The sequence below is a fragment of the Aulostomus chinensis genome, chromosome 16, assembly GCF_037954235.1.
Source record: "Aulostomus chinensis isolate RoL2024-O1b breed Wild chromosome 16, RoL_Achi_v1.0, whole genome shotgun sequence".
Taxonomy (NCBI): domain Eukaryota; kingdom Metazoa; phylum Chordata; class Actinopteri; order Syngnathiformes; family Aulostomidae; genus Aulostomus; species Aulostomus chinensis.
Genome location: NC_141335.1, coordinates 6,803,284 through 6,828,823, shown reverse-complemented (window position 1 = coordinate 6,828,823; position 25,540 = coordinate 6,803,284). Strand labels below are relative to the sequence as shown.

At 41.7% G+C, this 25,540-nt stretch overlaps 1 protein-coding gene across 2 annotated transcripts in view; it reads left to right on the top strand.

The window, feature by feature from the left end:
* The window catches only part of akt3a (AKT serine/threonine kinase 3a), a 53,966-nt gene that overhangs the window by 7,153 nt on the left and 21,273 nt on the right, over positions 1–25,540 (top strand). For both annotated transcript variants that reach the window (XM_086181178.1, XM_086181177.1), the window contains exons 3-4: positions 20,213–20,338; positions 24,559–24,670. In XM_086181178.1, the coding sequence (XP_086037304.1) occupies positions 20,213–20,338; positions 24,559–24,670 (238 nt within the window). The remainder of the gene's footprint in view (positions 1–20,212; positions 20,339–24,558; positions 24,671–25,540) is intronic.

Here is a 25,540-nt window from a genome sequence, read left to right as displayed (position 1 = left end):
CTCAACAGAGATTTTATAAAGACATTATCAGACCAACAACAGTAAAATTATTCATGTCCTCTGCTGAAAAAGGCTGGCTGTTTGTGTGCTGTCATATAGTACACGGCTCCCCCGTCATTTAGCGATTAAAAAAAATAAATTTACATTTGTACATTCCACTTTAATACTCACAGAGTCTTAAATTCATCACCTGAAATGTACCAACATGGGAAAATCATATGTGTAAGACTGTGGAGAGCTTCCAAAGATTTAATTAAACATGTAGGAGTGAGCCATAAAACAAGAAATTGGTTCAATGGAATGTTTGCCAGCTTCGTTTCAATGCATTAATTGCAGACAGCCTTGAAAGCACGGAACAGAAAGTTCAAGTTGAATTGCAAGAAACAACCTAAGGCGTTCTCCCTCCCTGGCACATAAATAGCCCATTATATGCCTTGATAATTGGAACACACAACTAGTGACATGCAAACAGCCAATAATTGAACAGGTGTGTTGTGTCTATTGACATGTGACATTGCCGCTGGTGTGTTTGTGTCTTTCTTTCGTTTGACAAGCCACAAACCATTAGAATATTCAGTCTAACATGATAGATGCGTGTGCAGCCCTACACAGTCACTGATACGATGCAAACTTGGTGATCATCTTACACATTTCAGTGGATTCTGATCACTGGTAATGTGAAATATAATAAGGAAGGAGAAGAAAGTATCTAAGGCACTTTGGAAAAAAAGGGGAAGGAAGGTTTTCTTCACTTTGGCTTCTGATGTAAAATGCAACCATCTAATGAGCTTTAAGTTCTTTTTAATTCAGTCCTCCCTTCCTGAATGTCTTCTATCTCTCAGTCAGTCAGTCTGTCCAACATAAAACATGGTGAGCTGCATGTGGATATTATAATGCACATCTACAACCATCACATACAAATCCTTTTGTCAGCTTGTACTTTTCTCGTCTGCAGCCGCTCACATATTTCACCCCTGCAAAGCACAGTACAGTACACTATGTCCTGAGATGACCGAGCCACTCTGTTTTCACTTTCAGTGCTACAGCAAAGATTTCCTTCCTCCTTTCATTAAAGCAGAGTGAGGAGAGCACTCGACTACATCAATTCTTTATCTTTGGAAATAAGGAGCTGTGGCTGTAATATAAATCAAACAGACTGGCAAGTTAACCCAAATAGTCAACGTTTAGCAGCTTATTTTGTTCTTGAATTATTGTCTAAATATTAAGAAGATACTCCGAATGACAGGTGGTATAAACTGTCGGTTGTAAGTGGTGCGTGTGGAAAATGTTGCTCTTCCCTCTGATGACAGAAGTTACAAGGCCATTAAAGAAAAAAAATCTGAACCTGAAGTTCAAGTCTGCCCCAGCTAGAAGTGGACTGTCTGATAGCTGATGAGAGGCCACCGAGGTCACCGTGGAGGATACTGTTACCTCCACCAGCATCAGCCCACACAGCAGGCACTACAACAGATGGCCAGGAGGGAGGAGAGGAGGAGAAACACTGGAGGAAAAGGACGGGGAGAACACCATCATCTTCACTTTGACAATTTCAAGCTTCAAGATTGGCACAGCTGCAAAGGAGGATGAGATTTGGCTACATCAAAGTGGAGCAAATCTTACTACTTTCCCATTATTTGTACAGTATAAGCTCAATAATGGTCTCTTCAAAGGGTTTAGTAGATACTGTATTTGTTGTTTGGATTGGTCATGTAGCTTGAAGAAAGTAAGTTATTTTCTTAAAAGAATGCAGTAAAAAGGCCTATTGATTGCTTAGTTCATACAGCTTTTATGCAAGACTGGCATTATATTTTGCTTCCCTTAACTGAGATGATGGATGCTTGGAACCTCGTCAATGTTTAAATGCAGATGCTTTTTTTTTTGGTTGCTTAAAATAAATGTTAATACAAACAAAAAGAGGGTACATCATATACAAATGCTGTAGCCTCAAACCTATTAGAAATGACACTGCAAACAACCACCAGAACTTCAGTAAACAAAGTTTATGTTTAATGAATGTTGAATATTCAAATCAGCGTCTCAGTTGCTGGGTGTTGGTAGTTTCACTTCCTCCGCCATGGAGGTTGTGAGATCGGTTCTGTTTGTGTGTCTGCAAGCAGGATTACGTAAAAACTACTGGCAGACTTTCACCTGACTTGGTGGAGGGGTATAACACGGGCCAAGATTAGATTTTAGGGTAGTTCCTTTTAACTTTGCAGAAACTGGCTTTTTTTGTTTACATTGGTTTTTCTAAGTCTTTACTGTCCAAGCAACGGGCAGTAAAATGAAGGTAAAACTGAATTGTTGATGAAACATCCCAGGCAGCATTTCAAACGCAGCGTTAAAACCTCTACAATGATGCTTTTCTGATTGTCTGTCTGTGCAACAAAAGGCAAGGAGCCAAAGAGGTCATGTGATCATCAGCGTTGGTTTATCTATGTGTTAGCATAGCTGGGGATGGATTTTGATTAAACGTGGTTGGATGACTGGACTTGGGGATCTGTTGATTCAATTATGGAAGTGATCCCTATCTGATGTTGTCTATCGCCTCGGAGGAGTCATGCGCTCTCTAATTGCCCTTTAGTTTCATGTGAATTTAATTTTGTTTCTCTTGTTGCTTCAGTATTTTTGAAGACTACGGGGGAATTTGTGTTGATGTCGTCTGGCAAGTTGATATTCAACTGCATTACAAATTTCAACCACTTTCTTATAAATTTGCAAGAAAAAATGTGAATTTATACGCCTTCCCCTGCTACAACTGGCCGGACCAGCCAAAGGCATTGCTTTTCATTGCAAAAGTCCAATATGACAGCGCCTTCAGTACAGAATAAAATCTCTGCATGTCTGTCTTGTTTAGAAGATCATTCTTTTTATTTCGTAATATGACGTAAATCATCGCCACATTTGAGGGTGTTCCAACCACCTAAAGCAAGTGTAACATCTTTTTGCACATTGTGTAAAGGACGATGACCAATGAGGTGTCCAGTATCAGGAATTAATGGATGACGGACGGGCCTGCATGTCAGATGGTTGCCTGCATGGTAGACCAATGCTAGCATGAGTGTTGGTAGCATATTTGGTGTTGGACATGTATGACATTTGATTCCTGTTTGGTGCGTCTCTCAGAGATGCTGACGCGTTCACATGTGTTGCTCAGGCTGCGTTGATTGTTCTTAATCTTCGTATTGAAATCAATCAAGGTCTAATCAACAATACATAGAATTCTGATCACAATATGAAACATGAGACGGGTAGTCAGGATCAGTCAGGACTCCCAGGTGTGAAAACACCCTTGTTCAGTGTCTTCCTGTGTGAGTGTTAGTTTTGCGTCCCAGCCTGTCACTCGATGCATCTTGGTACGATCGTATGACGGACAACAGTGCAGAACGCTGAAGCAACAGACCTGTCTGTTTGGTTTGCACGACTCATCTCTGCATCTTCATCTCTTTGGGGACTGTGTTATCTATACTGTATATGTTGGACTGCTGTGGGGTTCAGTGGGTGCAGTGCAGTGAGGCAGCCATCTTGGCTCAGTGAGTTCAGTGAGTTCAGTGTTGCTGGAGGCTGGCTGGCTGGCTGGCTGGATCAGGTGGCAGTGCCAGGTCTCTGATATCAATCACCAGCCGCCACTGCTGCATCGCCCTTCTCCTCTCTTCTCCTCCACTCCTCCCCTTCTCCCCTGTCTCTGCTGTAGAGCCTGTCAACACCACTCTCCCCTTTTATTGCAATTCACGCTCTCATTCCCTCTGTCTGTCCCTGTATCTCCTTCCATCTCCCCCATACTCCTCTTTCTGTCCCCTCTGTTTCTCAAACTCAGATGAATATACAGGGCAGTAGCAGACAGGCAGACAGTGCAGGCTTTGTTATGAATGGCATCCTCTTGCACATCCGGAGGAAGTGTACGCTCCAGTGTGGCTTTACAAACTGTCTCTATTGTCCTAAGAATGACTCACTCTACACTGCAGAGAATGGCAGTCAGACAGACAGACGGATCTGCAGAGCATACAGACAAACACCACTGCAAAGACAGATAGTTGGTGACATGTAAAGCTAGAATAGAAAGCAGGCAGACACTTGTCAATACAGAGGAGACCTGCAACTACTGTAGCCTGCACTGGGTGCAGACTGAAAGACAGATGGGTAAGACACACAGACAAGGAACAGGGCATCTGTCATCGTTGTTTTTCTGTTGGAATAGGTTATTTCTTTGAACTAGAAAAAGAAACAGGAATTATATCCAACTATATTTTACAGGAAGTAAGAACCTGAAGTCACGATATACCTGTCCTATCTGACACATCATATTCAAGCTGCAACAGGGAAGAATGCCTTCTGTCGGGCAGGAATCCTGCTTCACGTACTGGAGGATGTGACGAATAGAAATCTGAAGCGCGCTCTAGCTTAACAGTGGTGAACAGCTCCTCCAGTACTTCCTGTTTGCTCATTGACTTTTAGTGGCCATACAGACAAATAATGTGAGAGATGTAGCTGTTTCTGCCACTCACAACATTTTCATTTTCTTATCCATTTTTCCTGTTATGTTTGCTGAACACATGTTTTAAGTGGGAGTCATCAAATTTGTCACAACACAAATATGACTTGAATCCCCCCCCCCCCCTTTTTTTTCCCCCTCATCCGTTGAATGACACCTGTCCCTGGGTGGGTGCATGCTGGTGAGATGTGATCATCAGCCGAATTGACACCTCTGTAATTTCCTTCTTCGGTAAAACTAGTTGTCTTGGTCAGTTTTAGCGAGTTTGTACAAAAATGTCACCAAAAGGAATTGTAGCTCCAAGTTGAAATCTCCTACTATCTAATCTAATAGCTAGTCTCTAAATTAACATCAAGTCTAATATGTGATCCACGACCAGGCTCACTAAATAGTCCACTGTCAAGTCCATGGGTGAGAGAAATATTTTATTTATTCATTTGATTTCATTTCACTTTGGTATTTCAATTTATTTTATATGAAGGCATAACAAGTCAAACAAAAATAATCTACTTATGATTCAAATGACAGCTCTGTACATTTTGATAGTACCTTATGTTAGAGAAATTTAAATTCTTATTTATGAAACCCAAAGTTCTGCACTTACCTATGAAACCAATCCCTTGCAAATGGCCTCAATGTGTAAAAAATATTTTTGACTTACTGTACACTACACATGTTGTAACTTTCAGTAAAGGTGTTTTTAGATAGTGTCAGAAACGCAGAGCATAATGTTGCATTTCTGATCTAAGTAGCCTGGAGCTGTGTTACTCCGCAGTCTGTCAGTGGAGTCAGCGTGGTAGGAAGGATCCTTGTAAAGGCCACACAAACAGAGAGATGGATTAATGGGTGGGTGAGTGAATTAACTAATGTAGAGCGAAGCAGTCCTGGATAAATGAATGAATGGATCAATGAATGGAGTGCTTGTCATGGCAGAGGGAAAAACTCGGAGGAGAGAGGAGGTGAATGAAGGAGAGGTTGGGTAATGGGATTAGTTTGTAGCTCGGGATTATCAAAGTGCTGACCTCAAACTTTTGATCAGTCAGGATGGATGTGTGCACATGCATTCACACATATACACATATAAACACTGAGCGAGATCATATTGTCACTAGTTTTGCAGCGGTCGGCATCATCTGAAGCAGAGTTTAGATTCAACGCATGGTGCTGTATGTATGTAATCTGCTAAAAACAATACACACAAATAAGACTTTTGCTTGTTACCCCCCAAAACAATAACATACAGTTTAGTAGGATTTCAAGAAATATTGTTTATGTTTGTAGTTGTTACAGTTTTCCCCAGTTTACCTCATTTGGTGCACATACAGTAAAATAAATCTTCATTCATTGTCCATTTACATAAAAAAAAGTTGACACTTGCATATTTCTACAAGTAAACAGGACTAGATGATCATGTTGGTGACAACGTTGATGAGTTCTCCCAAGGATTTTTTGCGAAGGGCAGAGTTTGCAGAAATTCCCAATATTCCTGGCATTCCCTCCTGTTTCCATTTCCTCATCAACTGGTTTCTGGTCATCAATTTTCCACAAGCAGGATGTTTGTCTGCCGCAGTAATATGGTTTTAACCATAAACCAGCTTCTATTGAAGAGTGCTAGACTCAAAGGTTTTACAGAATACCAGAATTTTGAACTTTGTTGCACTTGTATATATATATATATATATATATATATATATATATATATATATATATATATATATATATATAAATATAAAAAATCAATATCCTTTTGATATCACTGCAAAAAGGAGTAAGTCATTGGAGCAAAACAACACAGTATTTTAAAGAATTTATCCTGTGTAGACCTGTACCATCTATGTTGCTTTGTGTTATATTGCTCTTAGTATTTTTCTCCCCCACAAATGTTCTTTCACATTAGTCTCTGTGGGTTTGCCCTTAATAGATGAGGGGTATAAATCACTGAGCAAAAAAAGGAGTATTTGGGTATACATGAAATGTCGTGAGTGTATTAATTGGATAAAAAGCGGAGACTTTCAATACACGAACATAGAATTTTAAAGATGTGGTATAAAAAAAAACCTGTCTAAGTATCAATACTTCCGGCAACCTTGCTGGACACACAGATTAGAACTGCAGATCAGTCTGTAGTCCAACATCTCGGGGTATTGTTAACTTGTTCGAGTAGGCTTTGGGCTGATTAGGAGAGGCAGGTTAGAGTGGGGGTTGGTTGGTTTGATTTAAGCCAACAGATTACTGCCGAGTGGCCAATGGCTAGTTTAAATGTTGGCTGGCAAGTGAAGGGACCTGGGGTTTGTGTAACCCGATTTGTCCTCTGTTCTTTAACCATCCAAGTCTCTAATGACCATAAGTTTTCATGGGAGTTCCGTTTCAACTCAGGCACATCCATCCATCACAAATCCACCCTCTTGTTTAAATTTAGACTTTTGGTTTGAAATAAAATGATGGTGACAGTCAAAATGACACTTTAGAGGCTTCAAAACAACCCAGTGGTGATGTCAGACTAGCTCTGCAAACTAGGAATGTACCGTCTAACCATCAAACACATGTAATGGTCACAAAGGGTAAGTGGACAAACCATCACTGCCCTGAAACATCACTTATTTTGTCTGATAAATTTTGCTGCTGCAGCACAAAGCATTGTGTTCTTGATTTCTAAATAAGAACAAAATTTCAGAAAGCTTCAGTTTTACCAAATCAAATTAATGGCCAGATGCTTTGTATAGCAGGAGTGGTTTATTTGAACCTTTTGGAGTATACTGGAAGCATTTCTGAGGTTCATCTGGATGTGATGTAAAGATACAGTAAGCTTGTTTTCCTTGACAGACTGTTAAATGACAGTGGGTCATTTTGGTCCTGGGGCTAAATAAACAGCCACTGTGGGCTGCACTTGGTGGGTTAGGTACGTTTCTGTTGTCTTGTTACAGTTGGCAGCCATGTTTGACTTCATAGTTGAGCTGCACACTGATGTCAGAGTGGTCAGGTTAAAGGGACAGTCAATCTATTTATATCTTCCCACCTGTAATCTGTCTGACTGGATTAACTAAGCCACTAGCTCCAGCCTACTGTGCCACACAGACACACTGACGATATGAGCCATGCATGCAGGCACAATGCAGTACAGTGAGAACATTTTGTACAGAACATCCAGAGTATAAAATGTGATTTAATATAAGAGTATTCAAGGAAAGGAAGGACAAGTATGTGCCTTATTTCAACCAATGAGACAATTTGGAGTAAGATAGACTTAAAAAAAAGAAAAGAGCTAAGCAAAGACCTTCAATGTGCCTTCATTTGCCCTGGTCTTGAAAATCATGGCTGAAAAAGTCCCCCAATTTCTCAAATACATTTTTATTAATGCTGGCTTGACATGTTTGTTTATTTTGTTTAAAAAATGAGTAATTTGGAAGCTGATGTGGCGAATCTTTAAGCCACTTTTCTTACCAGCTGTATGCACCAATGCCCAGACAGCGGCAACATGCTCAATACTAGCTGGCACCGAAGAACAGTTAGAACTTGTTCAGCCGAAAGTAATTCCTTTAGACCATTCTCCATTTTTCCCTGTTAGATTGCCGCAGACCAAAACAATGGGCCAACCTGTTGTGTTTGCGGGTTCACAACTTCTTCTTCGACACTGCCTGTTACAGCCATGCGTAACGTTGCTGACACCGCCATCTTCTTCCAGACATACCCTCCATGAAGCCATTCTTTCCCATTTCTTTCGCTCCAAACCACTGGAAACAGCTGTAATTGCCTCTTTTGTGGCATTTCTAAAATTCACTTGACATTTAAATGTAAACACAGCTACTAAATTGGATTTGCTGTGCAGAAGAGCAATAATGTGGGATGCCATTGCATTGCACAAAAACATATATGCTACCGTCAGGGATTATTGTTAAGTTTAAGGTGAAAACAATAACATGGCAGGATCTGTTTTAACTATTGATGGAAGGAAAAGAAGGTCTCAACATGACATTATGATTGCAAAGGTATAACTTGATTTATAATTAAAAATCAAAAAGAGCAGCACTCAAAGTGCATTCCTGTGTACAAATAAATGATTAGCAGTACACATGTTGCAGCAATTGAGTGCAAAAAAGGAGACAGGATGACCGTATTTTAGAGTTCAGTCTGTCTGTTACAGTCAAATACGACATCCATCTGATCAACAAGGAGGCTGTTCGTGGGCTGCAAGGAGGATCGAGAAAGTTTCAGAGTGGTGGTAGTTGAAGCTTGTGTGGCACTAGCCTTAGCTTGTAGCTCATTCTGCATCATCATCATGAGACACTCGATCCCTGTGACCCGCCGATCTCTGTGTGCAATCGAATGCAAGGTGGTTCCATGTATAATGCCTCACTTGAACTTACTCTTGAAAACAAGCCAGAGTACAAATGACACAAAGATTATTAAATAAATGTCCAGTCTGCATCAAGCTGCTGCATCATGCGGACTGTCATGATCTTGAGGGAAACATTACGCAAGCTAAGGTGACAATCATTGTCCCTCCTCTGCTCAGATGTGAAGGAAAGGAAGAAGCCAAATAAGTAGTGCATGGGCAAAAACGCCCCCTGCTGCTGATCAACTGGAACAGTGTTGTGTGGCTGCATCTGGCTGCCACTGTTCATTTGTAGAGAGCCACAGCTGTGTACACTATGAACACCAGGCTTTTTTCAGTGGATGTCTTGAATGGACAGCTTGCAGGCCGCAAAGAGATGATCTGCTGAATTTCTCTATAGTTTCTTTTTTTCACATTTGGATTGTTTGCTTCCAGCATTGCACATGTTCTCAGTATTGTATGGAGTTCAAGAAGAGACTGGAGAAAAGTTAAAACATTTTTCATCCTCCCTCAGCTTCCTTCGTCCCTAGTTGCTAATATCCAGTCCTTAATTAGCTCTTCATGATAGAATTCCTCGTTCCCAATCTGACACGAGTGTAGAGCAACGGACGGCAGTGGTAATCATGTCAGCGAGGCTTGGCTCAATGTTCTGAAGTGGCTAAATGTCCCCCATATGGTCCACTGGCTGGGGCCCACTCCTCACCAAGCTCTCATTAAACTAGTGCTTAATTTACCAAGGTAACGAGAGGTGTGCGTAAACACACACACACACACACACACACAACACGCACGCACACACACTCACACACACACACACACACACACTCACACACACACTCACACTCTTACACATTTACATTAATGCATGAACTCTGCTGAACTCCGAAACAATTCATGACATCTGACAGGGGACAAAGGGACAGGAGGACAGGGATAGTGTGTGTGTGTGTGTGTGTGTGTGTGTGTGTGTGTGTGTGTGTGTGTGTTTTGCCTGTTTTGTGAAACCGATGCTGTACAATTGTTGACTTGCCATCTGTCATCAAGAAGAGTTCTATCTTTGCATGTGCACGTATGCAGAGGAAAGATGTGATAAAAAAGAGAACGAGTGAGTGAGGTACAGATGTCTCATAGCATAGTGGCTGGAACATGAGGTTCAACGGCAGACTGCTGTGTGAGGGGAGGTGGAGGGGGAGAAGAGAGAAAAAAAGAGGATGAACATCTGCCATATTCAGATATTGCTCCGTGGTTTGAGTGTTTCTTCACAATATCTCGACTTTGAATAGACCTGGGAAACGGGCTGCTCATTAAATATCTTACAAGGCTAGACAGGCAGATCCAGAGAGGGGGCTTACTTTATATTTTCAGTATGTTTTACCTCTCATGCAAAACTAGAGATGTGTTTTCTCTGAAGAGGATACAGTAGATACATGCCCACTTATGAGGAAAGCTTAAAGTTTCCAGTGGATTTGTAACAGCGGTATGCATTGTTGAAATGTTCTTTAGTTGCAGCATAAAATTATAATAATAAGGATAATAATAATAGATTGCGCAAGTTCATTGCATGTTTTTAGTATTGAACAAAGATGCAGAGCAGACCAACAAAGAACAACATCATTTTTCATCCTCCCTCATTCTCAAAGGATACTTTGGCAATAACGATGGTAATGTTCTTGACTAAGACAAAAACTGTGACCTCTGACCTTTAAACGCTGTAAACAAATTCTCACATGACTGTCATAATGAGCTTGCAATACTGAATTTGATATGAGCTGCTGACTTTTTAGAGAGAATATGTTTTAGTTTCTGATGGAGAATACGATATAAGACTCTTTATGTGACTTTAAATAGCAGATCTCCAATTGAAAACAAATGTTTTTTTTATTGCTCAGATGTTAGATATGAATTTGACTTAGTTAGAGTTAGTGTGTGTTTTAGTGGTTACACAGATAGTCATCTTTGTTTCTTTCGAACGGTCTAAGAGGCCCAAGTGCCTGATGTCGGCCAGCTGAGGTGGACATGTTGTCAAAGACGGCCTCTTAGAGAGACAGTCAGACATCACAACATGACAAACACCAGCTCTCTGGGAAGGACGGAGAGCTGTTTGTCTGAGATTGACAGATATGTAGAGCTGTCTGTCACCTCAACTGTGACAGACAGGCAAATAGTCACCAGCTGCAGTGCCTCTCTGACTTTGTTAGCTCCAACTCTGATGAAGTTACACTGCTTAAGTACAAGCAAACAAACATTTTGAATGACTTTGCCTTACAAGGTTGCCTAACTGGACTCTGCTTTATTAGACATTTGAGATTGTTTTTACATGATGATTGAAAACAAATGTACTTGTAGTCCCAGTGACTTGACTGGAGGATTCAGAAAGACAGACCTCATACCAGGTATCATAATGGTTTCTTAAAGGATTGTTCATACCTGTCTTCACAAACAAAAGTTAAGGAGTCAGTAAATACTTCTGACCTTGATGGACAGATGAGTAAACACTTGGGCGGGTGAGGGGACAAACAGACAGACAGACAGACTGACAGAAAGGTAGTTAGGACAGGGGGGACAGACAGACAGGGAGGTGGGCAGGACAGAGGGGACAGCAGAGAGCAGCAGTTAGTGAGGTGGAGAACACTTACTGTCAGCCCTTCAGCACATGAATGGAACCTTTAGAAGGAGTGTGTGTGTGTGTGTGTGTGTGTGTGTGTGTGTGTGTGTGTGTGTGTGCGTGCGTGCGTGTGCGTGTGTGTGTGTGTGTGGAGACAGAGGGTATGGGTACTTGACAGTACTTTGGATATAGTACTTGATTGTTTACTCTTGCCTACTGGGCAGGGATTTTGCGCTTGTGTGTGCGTGTGTGTATGTGTGTGTGTGTTTATGTATGTGTGTGCATGTATATGTGTGTTTGTGTCTTTAAAAGTATGAATGTTGCAAATATATATACATTTATAGACAGACAGTGACACATAGTCCACTGCTGCTTTTGGAAAGGGGGGGGGGGCTTTACAAAAGATGAGAGGGTCTTAAGTTGCACACACACACGCGCACGCATGCATAACGCCAGCTGCTGCCCACAGCCCCGGCTCAGTATTTCTGAATGAATTATACAGAGCCAACCACTCTGGTATAATTGCAATACACATGCATGCACGCACACACTTAACACACACAAAGCTTTGCACCTGTTCGCCACTGCTCAACTGGGCAGGGGTGGGCCGGTTAAGGTCCCACCCTGCCTGTTTTAAGGACACACACACACACATTCTCCTTGTTGCCTATCTTCTATTGCAGGCAACAGTTGGACAGCTGTGTGTGTCTTATTCTGATGACGGCTTCCTGTGATTGGACGTGTTTTCAAGAGAGGAAGAGAATACGAATTTGAATATGAATGTCAGATTTAAATGGGGGAACCTCAGAGAAAGCCCCTGCCCTGTGTCCTTATACATTTATTTGACAAATATAAGAATTAATAAATCAGTTTCTCTAAAGATTGGTCAGCTGATCATCGATAGTCAAACAAAATCCCAGAACATTTTTCTTGCTGTTTTGCTAAATTTCAACTTTTTTTAAATTTTTTTTTATAAAACCTATTTTAGGTCACCATGATGCGAACACATATTGCTTTCCAAAGGAAGAGAGAGAGAGAGAGAGAGAGAGAGAGAGAGAGAGAGTCCATACAGCGGGAACCAGTGCAGTTTGATTAGCTTGCTCGTTGGCTGTGTGTGCCTTTCCTAATCATGTTGGATATACTGCATTCTGCACTCAAGCAGCATGACACTCCTAATTTTAATCTGGATTTTCAAGTCAATGGCTTTTTGTAGTGTTTAGCTTGGATTGTATTTTTATCTTTTTGACATACTCTAAGAGATCCAAGTACGTCATTCTTTCTTTTTTTTTTTTTCAATGGCTTGCAACCCCCTGTTTTTTTTTGTGTGGGAGTGGGAGTGACATGTGTAGTGTGACCTGAGTGTAACATACTTACAAAGGGGTTCTGTGATTGAGGTTTAAACTTGATTTTGCTCAATAATGACATTATATGAGTGGAATTGACACCACAGTTAAAAATAATTTTCATGATCAGTTAATCTGATGATTTATGTGTCTTTCGGCCTGTAAAATGTAACAGTGTAAAAATATTGCTAATGTCTATTCAGGCACAGTCTGAAGGTGTGTGGCTCTGTATGCCCTTCATATTATTTTTGCTCCACCATGTTTCATTTCCTATATTTTCACTTAATTATCTTGATTTGCAGCACATTTTATGTCCCCAGCACAGAACTAGCGGCTGCCAGTCCTATGTGTGTTATTACTGGACTGAGGACTGACCTGACCTTATGTACCGAACAATGAGCTCAGGTGTGCCCCCCACAACTCTAAACAACACAGCGAAGGAAACCGGTGAACAGGGCAGAGAGGCCACCACAAACTCCTTCATTTAGTTGAAACCATAAAGTTTAAAACTTTTTAGCTTCCGTTAATTTCAACAGTCTCATTTTGTTGTCGTCTCAGTCTGCTTCAGGAAGCAGTCATTATAAAATGTATGAAAGGTGACCGGGCTTTCAAAATTGGCCAAAAATAACAGTTAAATATCCTTTCTACATTTTATTATTTTTTTATGCATTTTGGTCTTAAAAAGAACAAGATATCTGTTTTTTTGACTAATAAAAGGTCCAATGTCATAAAAAAAAAAAAATCCCTTTTAGGCCGTCGATATCCCCTTATCACTCTCTCTCCCGCTGCTTCATGCAAGTGCAGGAGCGAGAACTGAGAACACGATGTCCCTCGGAGCAGGATCAAATACATTATTTGTGATTGATATGCCAGGTTTTTTTTTTAAATACAGATTAGGTAATAGTCATACTGTTTTACTAATCAAAATCTGAAGTATTTCCAAACAAGGCTTTTTATATTCCACAGAGTGATAATCACTTTCTCTCCGGGCTGATTTCTCTGCCATCATTTCCACATGATAGTCATTCAGTTTGACCTACAATTTGTTTTTAATCAGTGAAGAAGATGTTGTGACTTCAATCATACAGATGCAGTGGATTCAGTGCAGTGGCCCACACAGTGCTACTTTTTTTCCCAGTGAAATATTAATTTTCCACATTTGAATTGTATAATATATGCAGTATACTAAAACTTTGAATATTTGTTGACTGCCCAAGTTGTTATTGTAACACACACACACACACACACACACACACACACACACACACACACACACACACACACACACACACACACACACACACACACACACATCTACAAAAAAAGGTGCTGCCCAGTAAAGCCTTGGAGGGGGCTGGGGTAGGTGGGGGGCTGTCTGTCCTGTCTGGCACAGGTGGTGTGTGAGCAGCAGCCCTCAAGATGATAAGATGCTAATATGCTAACACTGCACTAATCCTAAGGTGGTTTAGGAGGCAGCGGACCCACCAGTAACACACATGAGCGAATACGCATGCACACACTCTCATATAAGCCATACTTGGAGACATAAGGTCATTGAACGTCTGCACATCAAGTACACACATATACATACACACGCACAGCTATATATACACACACCAGTGCTGTGTGGAGGATTAGGATGAGTTGTCGCTGGCTGCAGTGTGTCTGTCAGTCACCCTCCAGCTCTGTGTTCGCCTCACAGCAGTGGCCAACATGCTCCAAGGAGCCACCACCATCTACTGGTACACATTGGTACTACAAGAGAAGAGTAGCGGAACTACAGTACATGGATGAAGAAACTAGGGGAAAAAAAAGAAAAAAGGGCAAAGCGGGACTTATGGTATATTTTTAGATTTGCAATTTCATGAGATGCAATGTTATGTTCCCACCGTATTAAGCTTCATTACAAATATGGAACTGAGTTGTTTGGGTGTGCTGTGTGCGCTTCTTTCTGTACCAGCTGGGGGAGCAGAGGGGCACCAGGGCAGCATGTGTGTGAGAGTGTGTGTGCATCCTGGACAGTGCACTGGGAGGCTTTAGCTGTGTGCAGCTGGCTGGGTGAAATCTCCTTGTGGCCCCCTCGGGAACAGACACACTCCTTTGGGTTTCCACTCAGTCTGGCTGCCCTGTGACTTCCCCATCCTGTTGAACACCACAGCTTCAGTTTGTATTTATTAGGCTGTTGGACCCCCGTCTTTTCTGTCAAAATCACAGTAAGCTCACAGCACCACATGTATGTCATCAGTGATGGTGATTATGAAAGTATTTAAAGCACTCATGTACAAACTCACACCAGTCGAGCCCCAATGTGGTAATGAGACTAATGCACTTTAAGTGGATTGGCATTGAAGAGCCTGGATTCGACTTAAGACGTCTGAGCAGACTGCAGTTAGAACTGCTGGGGATGGCGTCACACATTCCGGCGTATCTTCACAAACACATATACGTACAAATAAACTGCGCAGATTGTGAGGTTTTTTTCTACTAATCCTACAAGAGTTATCCGTGTCGCTCTTCTTCTTCTATACCCTCTAGGACTCAGACAGATGTCTGCTCCAAGCCACCTACTGCACAATTCCTCACTTTCTAATCCCTAGTGCCCCTCTTTGGTGCCCTTCCCATCACCTCTTTTAACCTTTAGTTACCTGCCTGGCATTTAGGGGCTGTGTCCATCAAATTGTTTTTTGTTTTTTTTCCTGGAGCCAGCATCTTTTTTACAGTTATTTTCTCCACCTTTATACTACAGACACCACCCATGTGATGAGTGTTTTGTCACCTAAAAAACTCCCCCCAACTTCCCATTGGTATGAGAATGAGTAGGTCATAACAGAATGACAGAATCTTCATTTTTGTTTGAACTATCCCTTTAAGTACTTGATGTGCTACCTGCAGTTGTGCAACCTGCCTTTCGCTCACTTAGGGTCAACATTTTCAAGCTAAATTGTCCGCTAAATTTTCCTTAGTCAGGCAGCTGTTGATTCAGGCAACCAGCCAACCATCAGCTCAGTCACTTGGTCAGTAAACTCTCTGCATTACACTGATTGTGTGTGCATGTATTGAGGTGAGTGTGTGTGTGTGTTCTTGTACTTGCTACATATTAAGGACTAGAATACGCATTTAACCAACAGACTGAGGACATTTTTGGAAAGTGAGGACATTTTAGCCAGTCCTCACATCTTCAAAGGGCCGTTTGAAGGTCAGGACTTGGTTTTAGGGTCGAGGTTAGAATCAGGTTCAGGTTAGGTTTAGGGTCAAGGTTAGGGTCAGGCAGTCAGTTGAGATGGTTAGGTTTAGGGTGAGGGGCTAGGGAATGTATTACGTCAATAAAGTCCTCACAAAGATATAAGTACGAGGATGTGTGTGTGTGTGTGTGTGTGTGTGTGTGTGTGTGTGTGTGTGTGTGTTCTATGGCGACAACACATTCCTTTCCCTCTGTGTTGTGAGCTGCTGTGTATGTGCTGGAACGTGGCAGAACCTCCCTTCCTCCCTGCTCGATTCACTCGCCTCCTCCTACCTCCGATACCCCACCACCCCCTCCAGCTCCCAGAGTGCCTGTCGCACGGCTCCGTCTCTGCGCCATCTGCATATCAGCCTCTGACTCGGCCAAAGCATTAAATTAAATCCCTGTTTGGGTTGATTAACAAATGGCTGGTGAGCTCACATAGTTATTGAGTTATTTATTTAATTGTCATCAAGGTTTTTCTCTGCATTTCTCATTCTGTGCTGAATGGTGGCATCCGACAAAGCAGAGGAGCAGAGGTGTGCTGGTGTCCTGGAGGAGTAAGTGCGAGACAGTTAGATATAGCGAGGCTGGAAAGTTTGTGTGACTCATTTCTGTATTCCTGGCTGAGGTTCAGCGTTACCATTTATACCTGTCTATTTTTTTTCAGTTCTGCATTTCTCTCTTTCTCTCATTTTCTCCCCTTTCCCCCTCTGTCCTGAAATGAATATTTAATCAGTCCTATAATTGAATGACAGTTACTCCGTGTGTTGTCGTAATTGTCCAATCAGAAAGCTTGGAACGGACATAGTCACAGCTGATTCATCTCTGCCTTTTTTCTGCAAAATCCACAAGCTGCAACTGGAGGATGTGCCAACAGGATTTATTTATCCGAGACATTCTAAAATTACTTTTAAAAAGTCCTGTGTAGATTTTCAACCATTTTTTCCCCGTGGAAGATGCTTGTAGCTGAAATGCTTTCTTTAGCTATATATACTGTGTATATATATATATATATATATATATATATATATATATATATATATATATATATATATATATATATACACTTACACTTATACTTTTTCCAAAACAAGGTCAAGATATGAAGCAAGACATACTGTCTGAATAAGTACACTTTGATATTGCCTCAGAATAAAGTTAAGAAATTTGTTTCTTCTATAAAACCATGCCACTCTCTGCATCTCATCAGTTTATGCTCAACCCCGTCAACACTCTCCTTTTGCACTCCAACAAGTTCCTGCAAAATTGGCAATAAAAGACCAGAAAAACTCAAATCCTGCCAACTTAGCATCAGTTATTCTACCTGTCAAAGCTACAAATTGCCCTTAGCTACAAATCTTCCACTACTGAATGGTTTATTTTGTCATTCACATTTTCTTTTATCCTTTAAATCACCCCATTTTCCTGTGTTACTGTTGTTAGTAGTTCTAACAACAAGCAAGACACTCCTGTTGTTTTAAGCATTATAGTGTAGTATTTGCTAATTGGCCTTAAGGGGAAAGAAATGTTGTGCAGAAAACTAAATGAAAATAAAGTGATGAGTCTGGGAGAGATGGTGTGGGAAGGAAATCGGCTGTTCTGTTTTCTCCAGCAGTCCAAACTAGAGACATGTGGCTCCCCAGACAAGCTGTCCAGAGTGGGAGAGCTCGCTGGACTCATTACAGGCAGGGCCAAGACGGGATAGCTTGACAGAACACCATTGGATCATTTGGAGAATTGGAACGATCGAAACAGAATTTTGTTGGTTTGTGTGTATGTGTGAGTTTGTTTGGAAGCTGTGTGCGGACAACTGTCCATCTCCTCTCTCCGTCTGTGCCACCCCTGGCTGCCCCCTCCCCCACCCGTCAGTGTACACACACTCACACATATTTATACATGCTGTCTAGGTCCAGCCAGAAGGATTGCTTAAATGTTTTCAGTTGTACTGGACAGCTGAGCGATGAAGTGGCCAGCCACAGGCGTCCGTCGGTTGGACACTTCATCTAGAAACTGACTCAGAAAAATGACTGGACTTGGACCAGCCAGCCAGCCATCGCTGCCAGTTTTATCTCTGTAACTTTCTCTTCATCCTCATCTATTTTGTTAGTCAGTTGATCTCTTTCTATCAACTTTTAAGGTAACTAGAGTTTCTCTTTTCTAGCCAACTTCAACATCAGTGGGTAGTGAGTGCAAGGCTGTAAGGGACACGTGTGAACTGTTAATTTCTGCAGATTTCATCACGCCGACACAGATTTTTATAAATTAATTTGTTATATGCATTTATTTGTTTTGCTGTATGCAAGTTTGTTATGTATATTTAAGATTACTTGTATCTGTTGTGTCAGAAAACAACAAATGCATCAACATGTTGGTTAAATGCATGAAGCTTCAATCCTGATTTGTATTTTTGTAATGCACGAGTATGTTGTTGGTGCGACCAGAATGAACCACACTCAACACCCTCTCCCCACCATCTCCTTTCCCTGCTTTTTTCCTTCCTCTCCCCCCTCCCATTCCATCCCTCTCACAGCGCTCTGTTTATCAGTAGCAAATGATCCAAAGAATATGCTTTGTTTCTGAAAGAACAGGGGAAGGAAATAAGAAGGGGGGGAGTGGGTGTATTTGTGAGAAAGAGAAAAATAGAGACTGAGAGAAGAGACGAGAGGAGAGGTGTGATTTGGTAATCCTGATGACGCACTGGCACCCGACAGCATTTTCTTATGTATGTGCCCCCCTCAATGCGCGCGCGTGCAAACACACACACACACACACACACACACACACACACACACACACACCCACCTACCAACACCAGCAGCACCCAGAGGTACCGGCAGGGCCTGCAGTCACATGGTCCCTTCGGCGGAGCAGGTGTTTTTCTGCAACGTGCTAACGAGCACGGCCTGCTGTCATTTCAGCTTTAAATGGATGTCACAAATAGAACACACACACAAACACACGCACACAAACAAACGTGCACACACACTGCCTACTCTCCTCCCCCAGCGAATTAGGTAAAAAAGGTGATCAGAGCTGCTACTGTGCTTGTGTGTTGTCAGTTATGAGCATGTTTGCTCTGCATACATAAATGCTTCTAGTCTTTCAGTGTATCACAAAGTGTAAATGTGTGTGTGTGTGTGTGTGTGTCTGTGTATGCGTGTCAAATTAAAATTGGTTGAAAAGTAGGGGCCTGTAGATTATTTATTTGTTTAAAAAGTGTGAAGTTTACTCTGCTCATGATGATGAAAAGTGTCGCTTTCGCACGCACGCACGCACGCACACACACACACGCACACACACGCACACACACACACACACACACACCCTGTTTTTGTACTCATTGTACCCATCCCACTATGTACAAATCTGTGTGTACTTTAATCCATGTGTGTATCCATGCTGTTTCCAGTGAGTGTTATCCGCCTCTGTGGTGTGGAAATGTTTGACACTTGTGTAATCCTGCAGCAGGTCATCTGAAAAAAGCTGTGGTGCCACCTTAGTGCCAATCTGTGCCAGCCAGTTGGTAATACTCTGCCACCAGCTGCTCAGCAGATGTTATTTGTTGCTGCAGTCTAAGAAGAGTTATTTCACATGTAATCACATTTCATCTTATATCATTTTGTCTCACATAATCCCTCTGCTCCTCCTCCCGCTTTGATGGAGACTGGTAGTTAGGGTATATGTGTTTAAATGTGCGCCCATTCATGTGCTTGTGTGTATTTGTGCGCGTGGTATTCATGTGTGTGCGAGTGCGTGCCTGGCAGCGAGGTCATCACCTCGACACCTGCCCATGTATCAGCCAGATGATGTTTCTGGCATGGTTAGTTTGAGTTTTGTTCTGGTAAACATGTTTTTGTCATTTTTTACATGATAATCCGATCGAAATCTGGCAGGAGCTGTGGGAGTCACAGAGATATTGTATGTGTGTGTGTGTGTGTGTGTGTGTGTGTGTGTGTGTGTGTGTGTGTGTTTGTGATATTCTTTGGACAGATGAGAGTCAGCTGAGCTACCAGGCTCTTATCTGTCAAGGGAATAAAATCTGCATTTAACATCATCACCATCACATTGTTGATATTATTACTTTATATGTATCATAATTACAGACATTGTTACTGAGTACATTACTGCCAGTAGCATCATCATTACTACTGACCTCTGATTGTGTCTAACTTTACAATGCCCTCCCTCTCCGTGTCTTTGTTTCCATATTTCTCTCCAGGTGAATACATAAAGAATTGGCGGCCTCGTTACTTCCTGCTAAAGACGGACGGCTCTTTCATCGGCTACAAAGAGAAACCTCAGGATGCAGACCTTCCCTACCCTCTAAATAACTTCTCTGTAGCAAGTATGTTAACTTTGCCAAACCCCAGCTGAAAGATTCATTCCTTATGTATCAATATTTAGTCTTGTGTTTGTTATTTTCAAGTTATGCCAATTCATATGTTTCTATCTTGAAAAAACACCGTTTAGATCATAGTCGGTGTAGAAACAACTGGACTCATTCATAAATAAAATGTCCTCTCACACTTAAATTTGTTTTGACACACAGGGATTTTTAATTTTTTTATTTATACCCTCAACTTAGTTTTACAGACAGAAAATGGAACTGTCTGTCATCCGGGCTTGCAAAGATGTATAATGCTAGAAGAGGTACATGATAGATGTCAGGAACAAGCAGTTACAAACAGCCATCAGGCTTTGCTTTCTGCCTGCAAGACAAAATCGAGGGCATTCAAATTGTGCTTAACGGCATTTCATGAATGAGGCCCAGTGTGTCTGTTCCTATATTCTGTCTGTACGTTTTAAATATGTCTTTGACACATTTACACCTGGACTTTCATGCACTCAAATACTATTTTATTGCAATCTTAACAACCAAACTGCTTATAAATACTAGGTGGAAATGGGGTAAATATAAGCTTTAGAAAAATTGCTCTTCTTCTCTGCACTTATTTCAGGAGTAAAGCATGAGAACGAGTGATGACCCCTGGCCACAGATATGAATGTTATTGGCCTATAGGGCTCCATAGATTATGTTTCAATATTTTTAAATGCTCATGCAAATCATCTATGTCACGAGATGTTGCTGAAATGTTCTTGCGGTTTCATCACACAGTGCAGAGCCACAGTGAAATGGTACCCCAGTTATTGCATCAGTATCACTCACGATGCGTCAGAACGTCTTGTCAGCCATCAGTCTTCACAGCATCGGTAGGATTTATGGAGTTCAGTGAAGGCCGTAATTAAGCATTTATCCGTAAATCATCTGTCTGCACCTGGCTAACAAGCTCCACAGCGACGCTGACATGTGTAATTAACCAGCTAATGAGTTAACAAGATTAATTTTAATGTCTCGTGCTCTCATTACCACCACCATCACCTCTCATTGTTCATACGGTAAAAGCACAGTGGCAGAAAAAAAACAGAACATTCCAGATGTTACAGTTTTGGAAAATAGTCTGCTGTCACACTGGCCCTCAGGTTTAACAGCACAAGAGTCTTAAAATTCACTGTCTTGTGACTAAGTTGCAATACAAACCAAATGCCATTCAACTGATTAAGACACAACTATCATTATCAGACAGTACATTAACTCAGTAAGGCTTTTGGAGTCTCACACAATTAAGTTTTGCGAAGAGATGTTTCCTAAAAAGCGGTTTGTTGTTTTTGCTCCAGCAGTATACAATGGTTCTTAAGCTTTGTTGGCACATAACGTAAAAAGACTCACTTTGAATACTTTCAATTAATAGCTGGGTAGAGCATCACATTCCCAGTGGCAGAGAAGCCTAAAACCAGTGTTTATGTGAAGGCAAAGATTTGATAAATTACAGTAATAAAGTTGATGTGAGTCACGTGACATTTTAGGTGAAGTTCTGGACGTGTGACTTATACAGATGCTGCGAAAGGCCATTCTTGAAATTCATTATTTATGCCGTTATATCCAGCTATCACAACATAATGCCGTAAAAATTGAATTGTAAATATTGTTTATGGCCTTTTTGGCTTCTGTAGGTATTTGATGAAAATAAAACCAAAATGCATTAGTTGTATCTGTTATATGGGTACCCAGTGTGGTACTTAATGTGTGATACTAAATGTAATTTTGTTCAGATCAGTCACTTGTATTACTTTGGAAGAGTGCTAGGTAGAGGATTGAAGATGGCTGGGCCAAAAGGAGAGGAAGAGGTGTTTAATGCTGAACGGATGAGGCCGCAACACAGAGATGTTGTTGTTAAATACAGGCTGATGCCTCAGAGAAAATGATAAAGGATGGTACACTCAGGAAAAAGGAGGAGAACGAAGTCTGGAAAGGAGGAAAAGTACCGTGAATGAGCAATGTGAGTCAGTCAGACGGGACAGAAGAAAAGAAAGCAGGAGACATGGGAGTGGGAGAGGATGAGAATGGAGGGATTATTAGAGAGTAACGAATGAGGGATGGAAAGAGGGATTAGAGGGTGAGGTATTTGTGTATGAGATATGGGGGGGGGGGGTGCAGGTCCATGAGTAGTGAACAGACAGGGAGGAGGCGACAAAGTCAGGATTGAAGGAGGAGGAAAAAGGGGAGAGGAAAAGAGTTTGAGCGGAGGACAAGCCAGGCCATACATCCGGCTCCGGCTGCTTGGCACGGCACTGGCACTGCCACATCTGTTGCCCAAAGCTGGGAGGCCAGGTGGTGTGTGTATGTGTGTGTGCGCGTACGTGTTTGTTTATTTGTGTGCGCCTATGTGTGTGTGTTTATGTGTGTGTATGAACAACAGAAGTGGTCAGATGGAACAGAGATGGTACAGGCCTGTTCCCTGCAGAGGGACTCATACATACAAGCCTGTCTCTCTCTCTCTCTGTCTCTCTCTCTCTCTCTCTCTGTCTCTCTCTCACTCACACACACAAACACACACACACACACACACACACACACACACACACACTGATGCATTACTCACATACACTCACTAAACTGCTACACAGATTTCACAATTGCCTGCTGTGGCAAACAACCCAATTTCAGCTAACATTCAAACTTCAATATCACTTTTGCTTGTGTGTGTGTTTATGAGTTTGTGGGTGTGAGTGTTCTTTGGCATCGACCATAGCATGACCTTGTTTTCTGGCAGCACAGCAGGCCACGCTCACAAGTCAGGTAGCAACTTCTTTGTGTGTGTGTGTGTGTGTGTGTGTGTGTGTCTGTGCGTGTGTGCGCGTGTCTGTGTCTGTGCGTGTGTGCGCGTGTCTGTGTGTGTGTGTGTCTGTGGGTGAATTTTCCGTTGAAACTCTGCAGTGTGTACAACCCGAGTGGTGTTGTCATTAACCTTCCTGTCTATATTTAGGCAGAGCTACGACATGCTGCGCTGTGCCACACTGAAACAGAAAGTAATTGGAGTAAGGGATAGCTGAGGACAGGAGGGTGGGCGAGCGGGAGGAAAGGAGAAAGAGGTGGAGAGGAGAGAGTGACAGCAGACAAAAGAGAGGGGGGGGGGACAGGAGGGTCATGGATGATGATATATGTAGGATAAAGAACAAGAGGAGACCATAGTGAGGAAGAGGAGATGGATCTTTATGCTCTATTACATCAGCCCTTGTCCTCAATAACCAGTGAGACTGCTGAGGGACAATGAAGACACATTCCTTCCCACAGCGAGCTCACAGCCCCATCTGGCTATGTGTGCGTACGTTTCTGCGTTTGTGTACTGTATTATGCATTTGTGTAATAATGGCCTACTGTATTGCCCATTTTCACAGATATGTGTTCCTTCAGATATTCACCAGATGCGTATGTGCTGCGCCACATATCATCCCTTGGCACAGGAAAGCAGTTTTATTTGAGTCATCTGTGGTTGAAGTTATTGCCTTTTTTAAACAAACTGGTTCAAAGACAAGTATTGTATCTATCAAATTAAAGAAAAAGACTAAATGAGTGCAGAAACTTAGGGATGCAGATGCCTCTATAAAGCACAGAGGGGTTACTGAAGGGTGTTTGAGTCTTCACCTGATCTCAATTTAAACACCTGAGAGACATTGTCAACCAACATCTCCATCATCTAATGAAAAGAATGTTTTTCCATCGCTCCCTTAGAGTTCCAGAGATTTGTGGAACCGATGTTAAGGCATATTGCTCAACACCTTAGTAAGAAAATGTGTTTTATATCATTTTTTTTAATTGTCGGGATGTATTGAATGTGCAGACAGAGCTACTAGAGACATGAGTGACTATGACATGCAGCAAAGGTCCACACCTGGACGTTGAGGTTATGTAGATATTCATTTTGATTTAATCCGCTTATCGAATCCTCTAAATATAGTGTTAAAATTGTTGAATGGGAATTAACAAACTCTGCTCAGGAATGCTCTAACACCACCCAGCACTGTATCACTATCATTAAATTCAATGTGCATCACACTAAAACGAACACAGCTTGTAGATGAGAATGTTACAAAAAAAACAACCCCCCCCCCCCCCCCACAAAAACCAAAAACACTCATTAGAGCATGGTCGTAGTAAAAATGTATTTACTGCAATTCTTCAGTTCTGCAGCAAGACAACGTTGTCCCTCTGACTGTCTGTTATAGAATGTCAGTTGATGAAGACGGAGAGGCCGAAGCCAAACACCTTCATCATACGCTGCCTCCAGTGGACCACCGTCATAGAGAGGACCTTCCATGTGGACTCACCTGATGAGAGGTCAGCCTGGGCTAGACTCTTCCTAACAGCCTCCTGTCTTCGTTTAAAAGAGAAGACACCAAGCGCTTCTCCTGGTGGCAACACTGGTTTTCCAAATCCGTCTAAAATATTTCAGGCTGAATCAGGATTTATTCAAATTGAGATATAACTGATATATTCCGGCAGACTTTCCTTTAAAGCCAGATGTGAGAAACAAACTTTTTTATGGAGGCTCTCAGAGCTAGGTTGCGTTTGGGCAATTATCAAATGCGTACTGCTTGTATTACCGTAGATCTGGCAGGTCTCATGCAGAGTTTTCAAGTAATTGAGGAGGCAGTTTTGAAATCACTCTAGAGTTGAGGTTGTAAAAAAAAATACTGCCTTTCTGTTGCAGTTAAACTTAAAAAACATGCATATGAAATATTTCTGTTCAATGAAATGAAGTTCCCAAAACTGACATACAAACTTTTAGATGACTCCAGGCTAAACATAAATTACACACTCATAAAGTTGGTAAAAGTAACATCAAGGTTATGACTAAGAGGGTACGCACCGGTTTAAAAAAAAAAAAAAAGGTGATTTTTGGTGTCTGTTTGAAAGTGAGAGGGTGAGAGAGACAGAGTGGAATGGAGACCTTTCAAGTAGCATCGGCATAAATTCTCCAGCTGCTCAGTTCCTTTCTGAGGAGCTGAGGTGTTTAACTCCAGAAAATGAACAGCTTTGCCCAGAAGACCACAGATGCTTCTGTGCATCCTTTGAGTGTGTGTGAGTGTGTGTGTGTGCGTGTTGCAGCTGTCTGTCCAACTATGATGGTCTTATATGTTGCTTTCTAATAGCGTTGTGTTTTGATAATCAAACCATTATTTCAGAGTGAACACGAAAGAATAACTT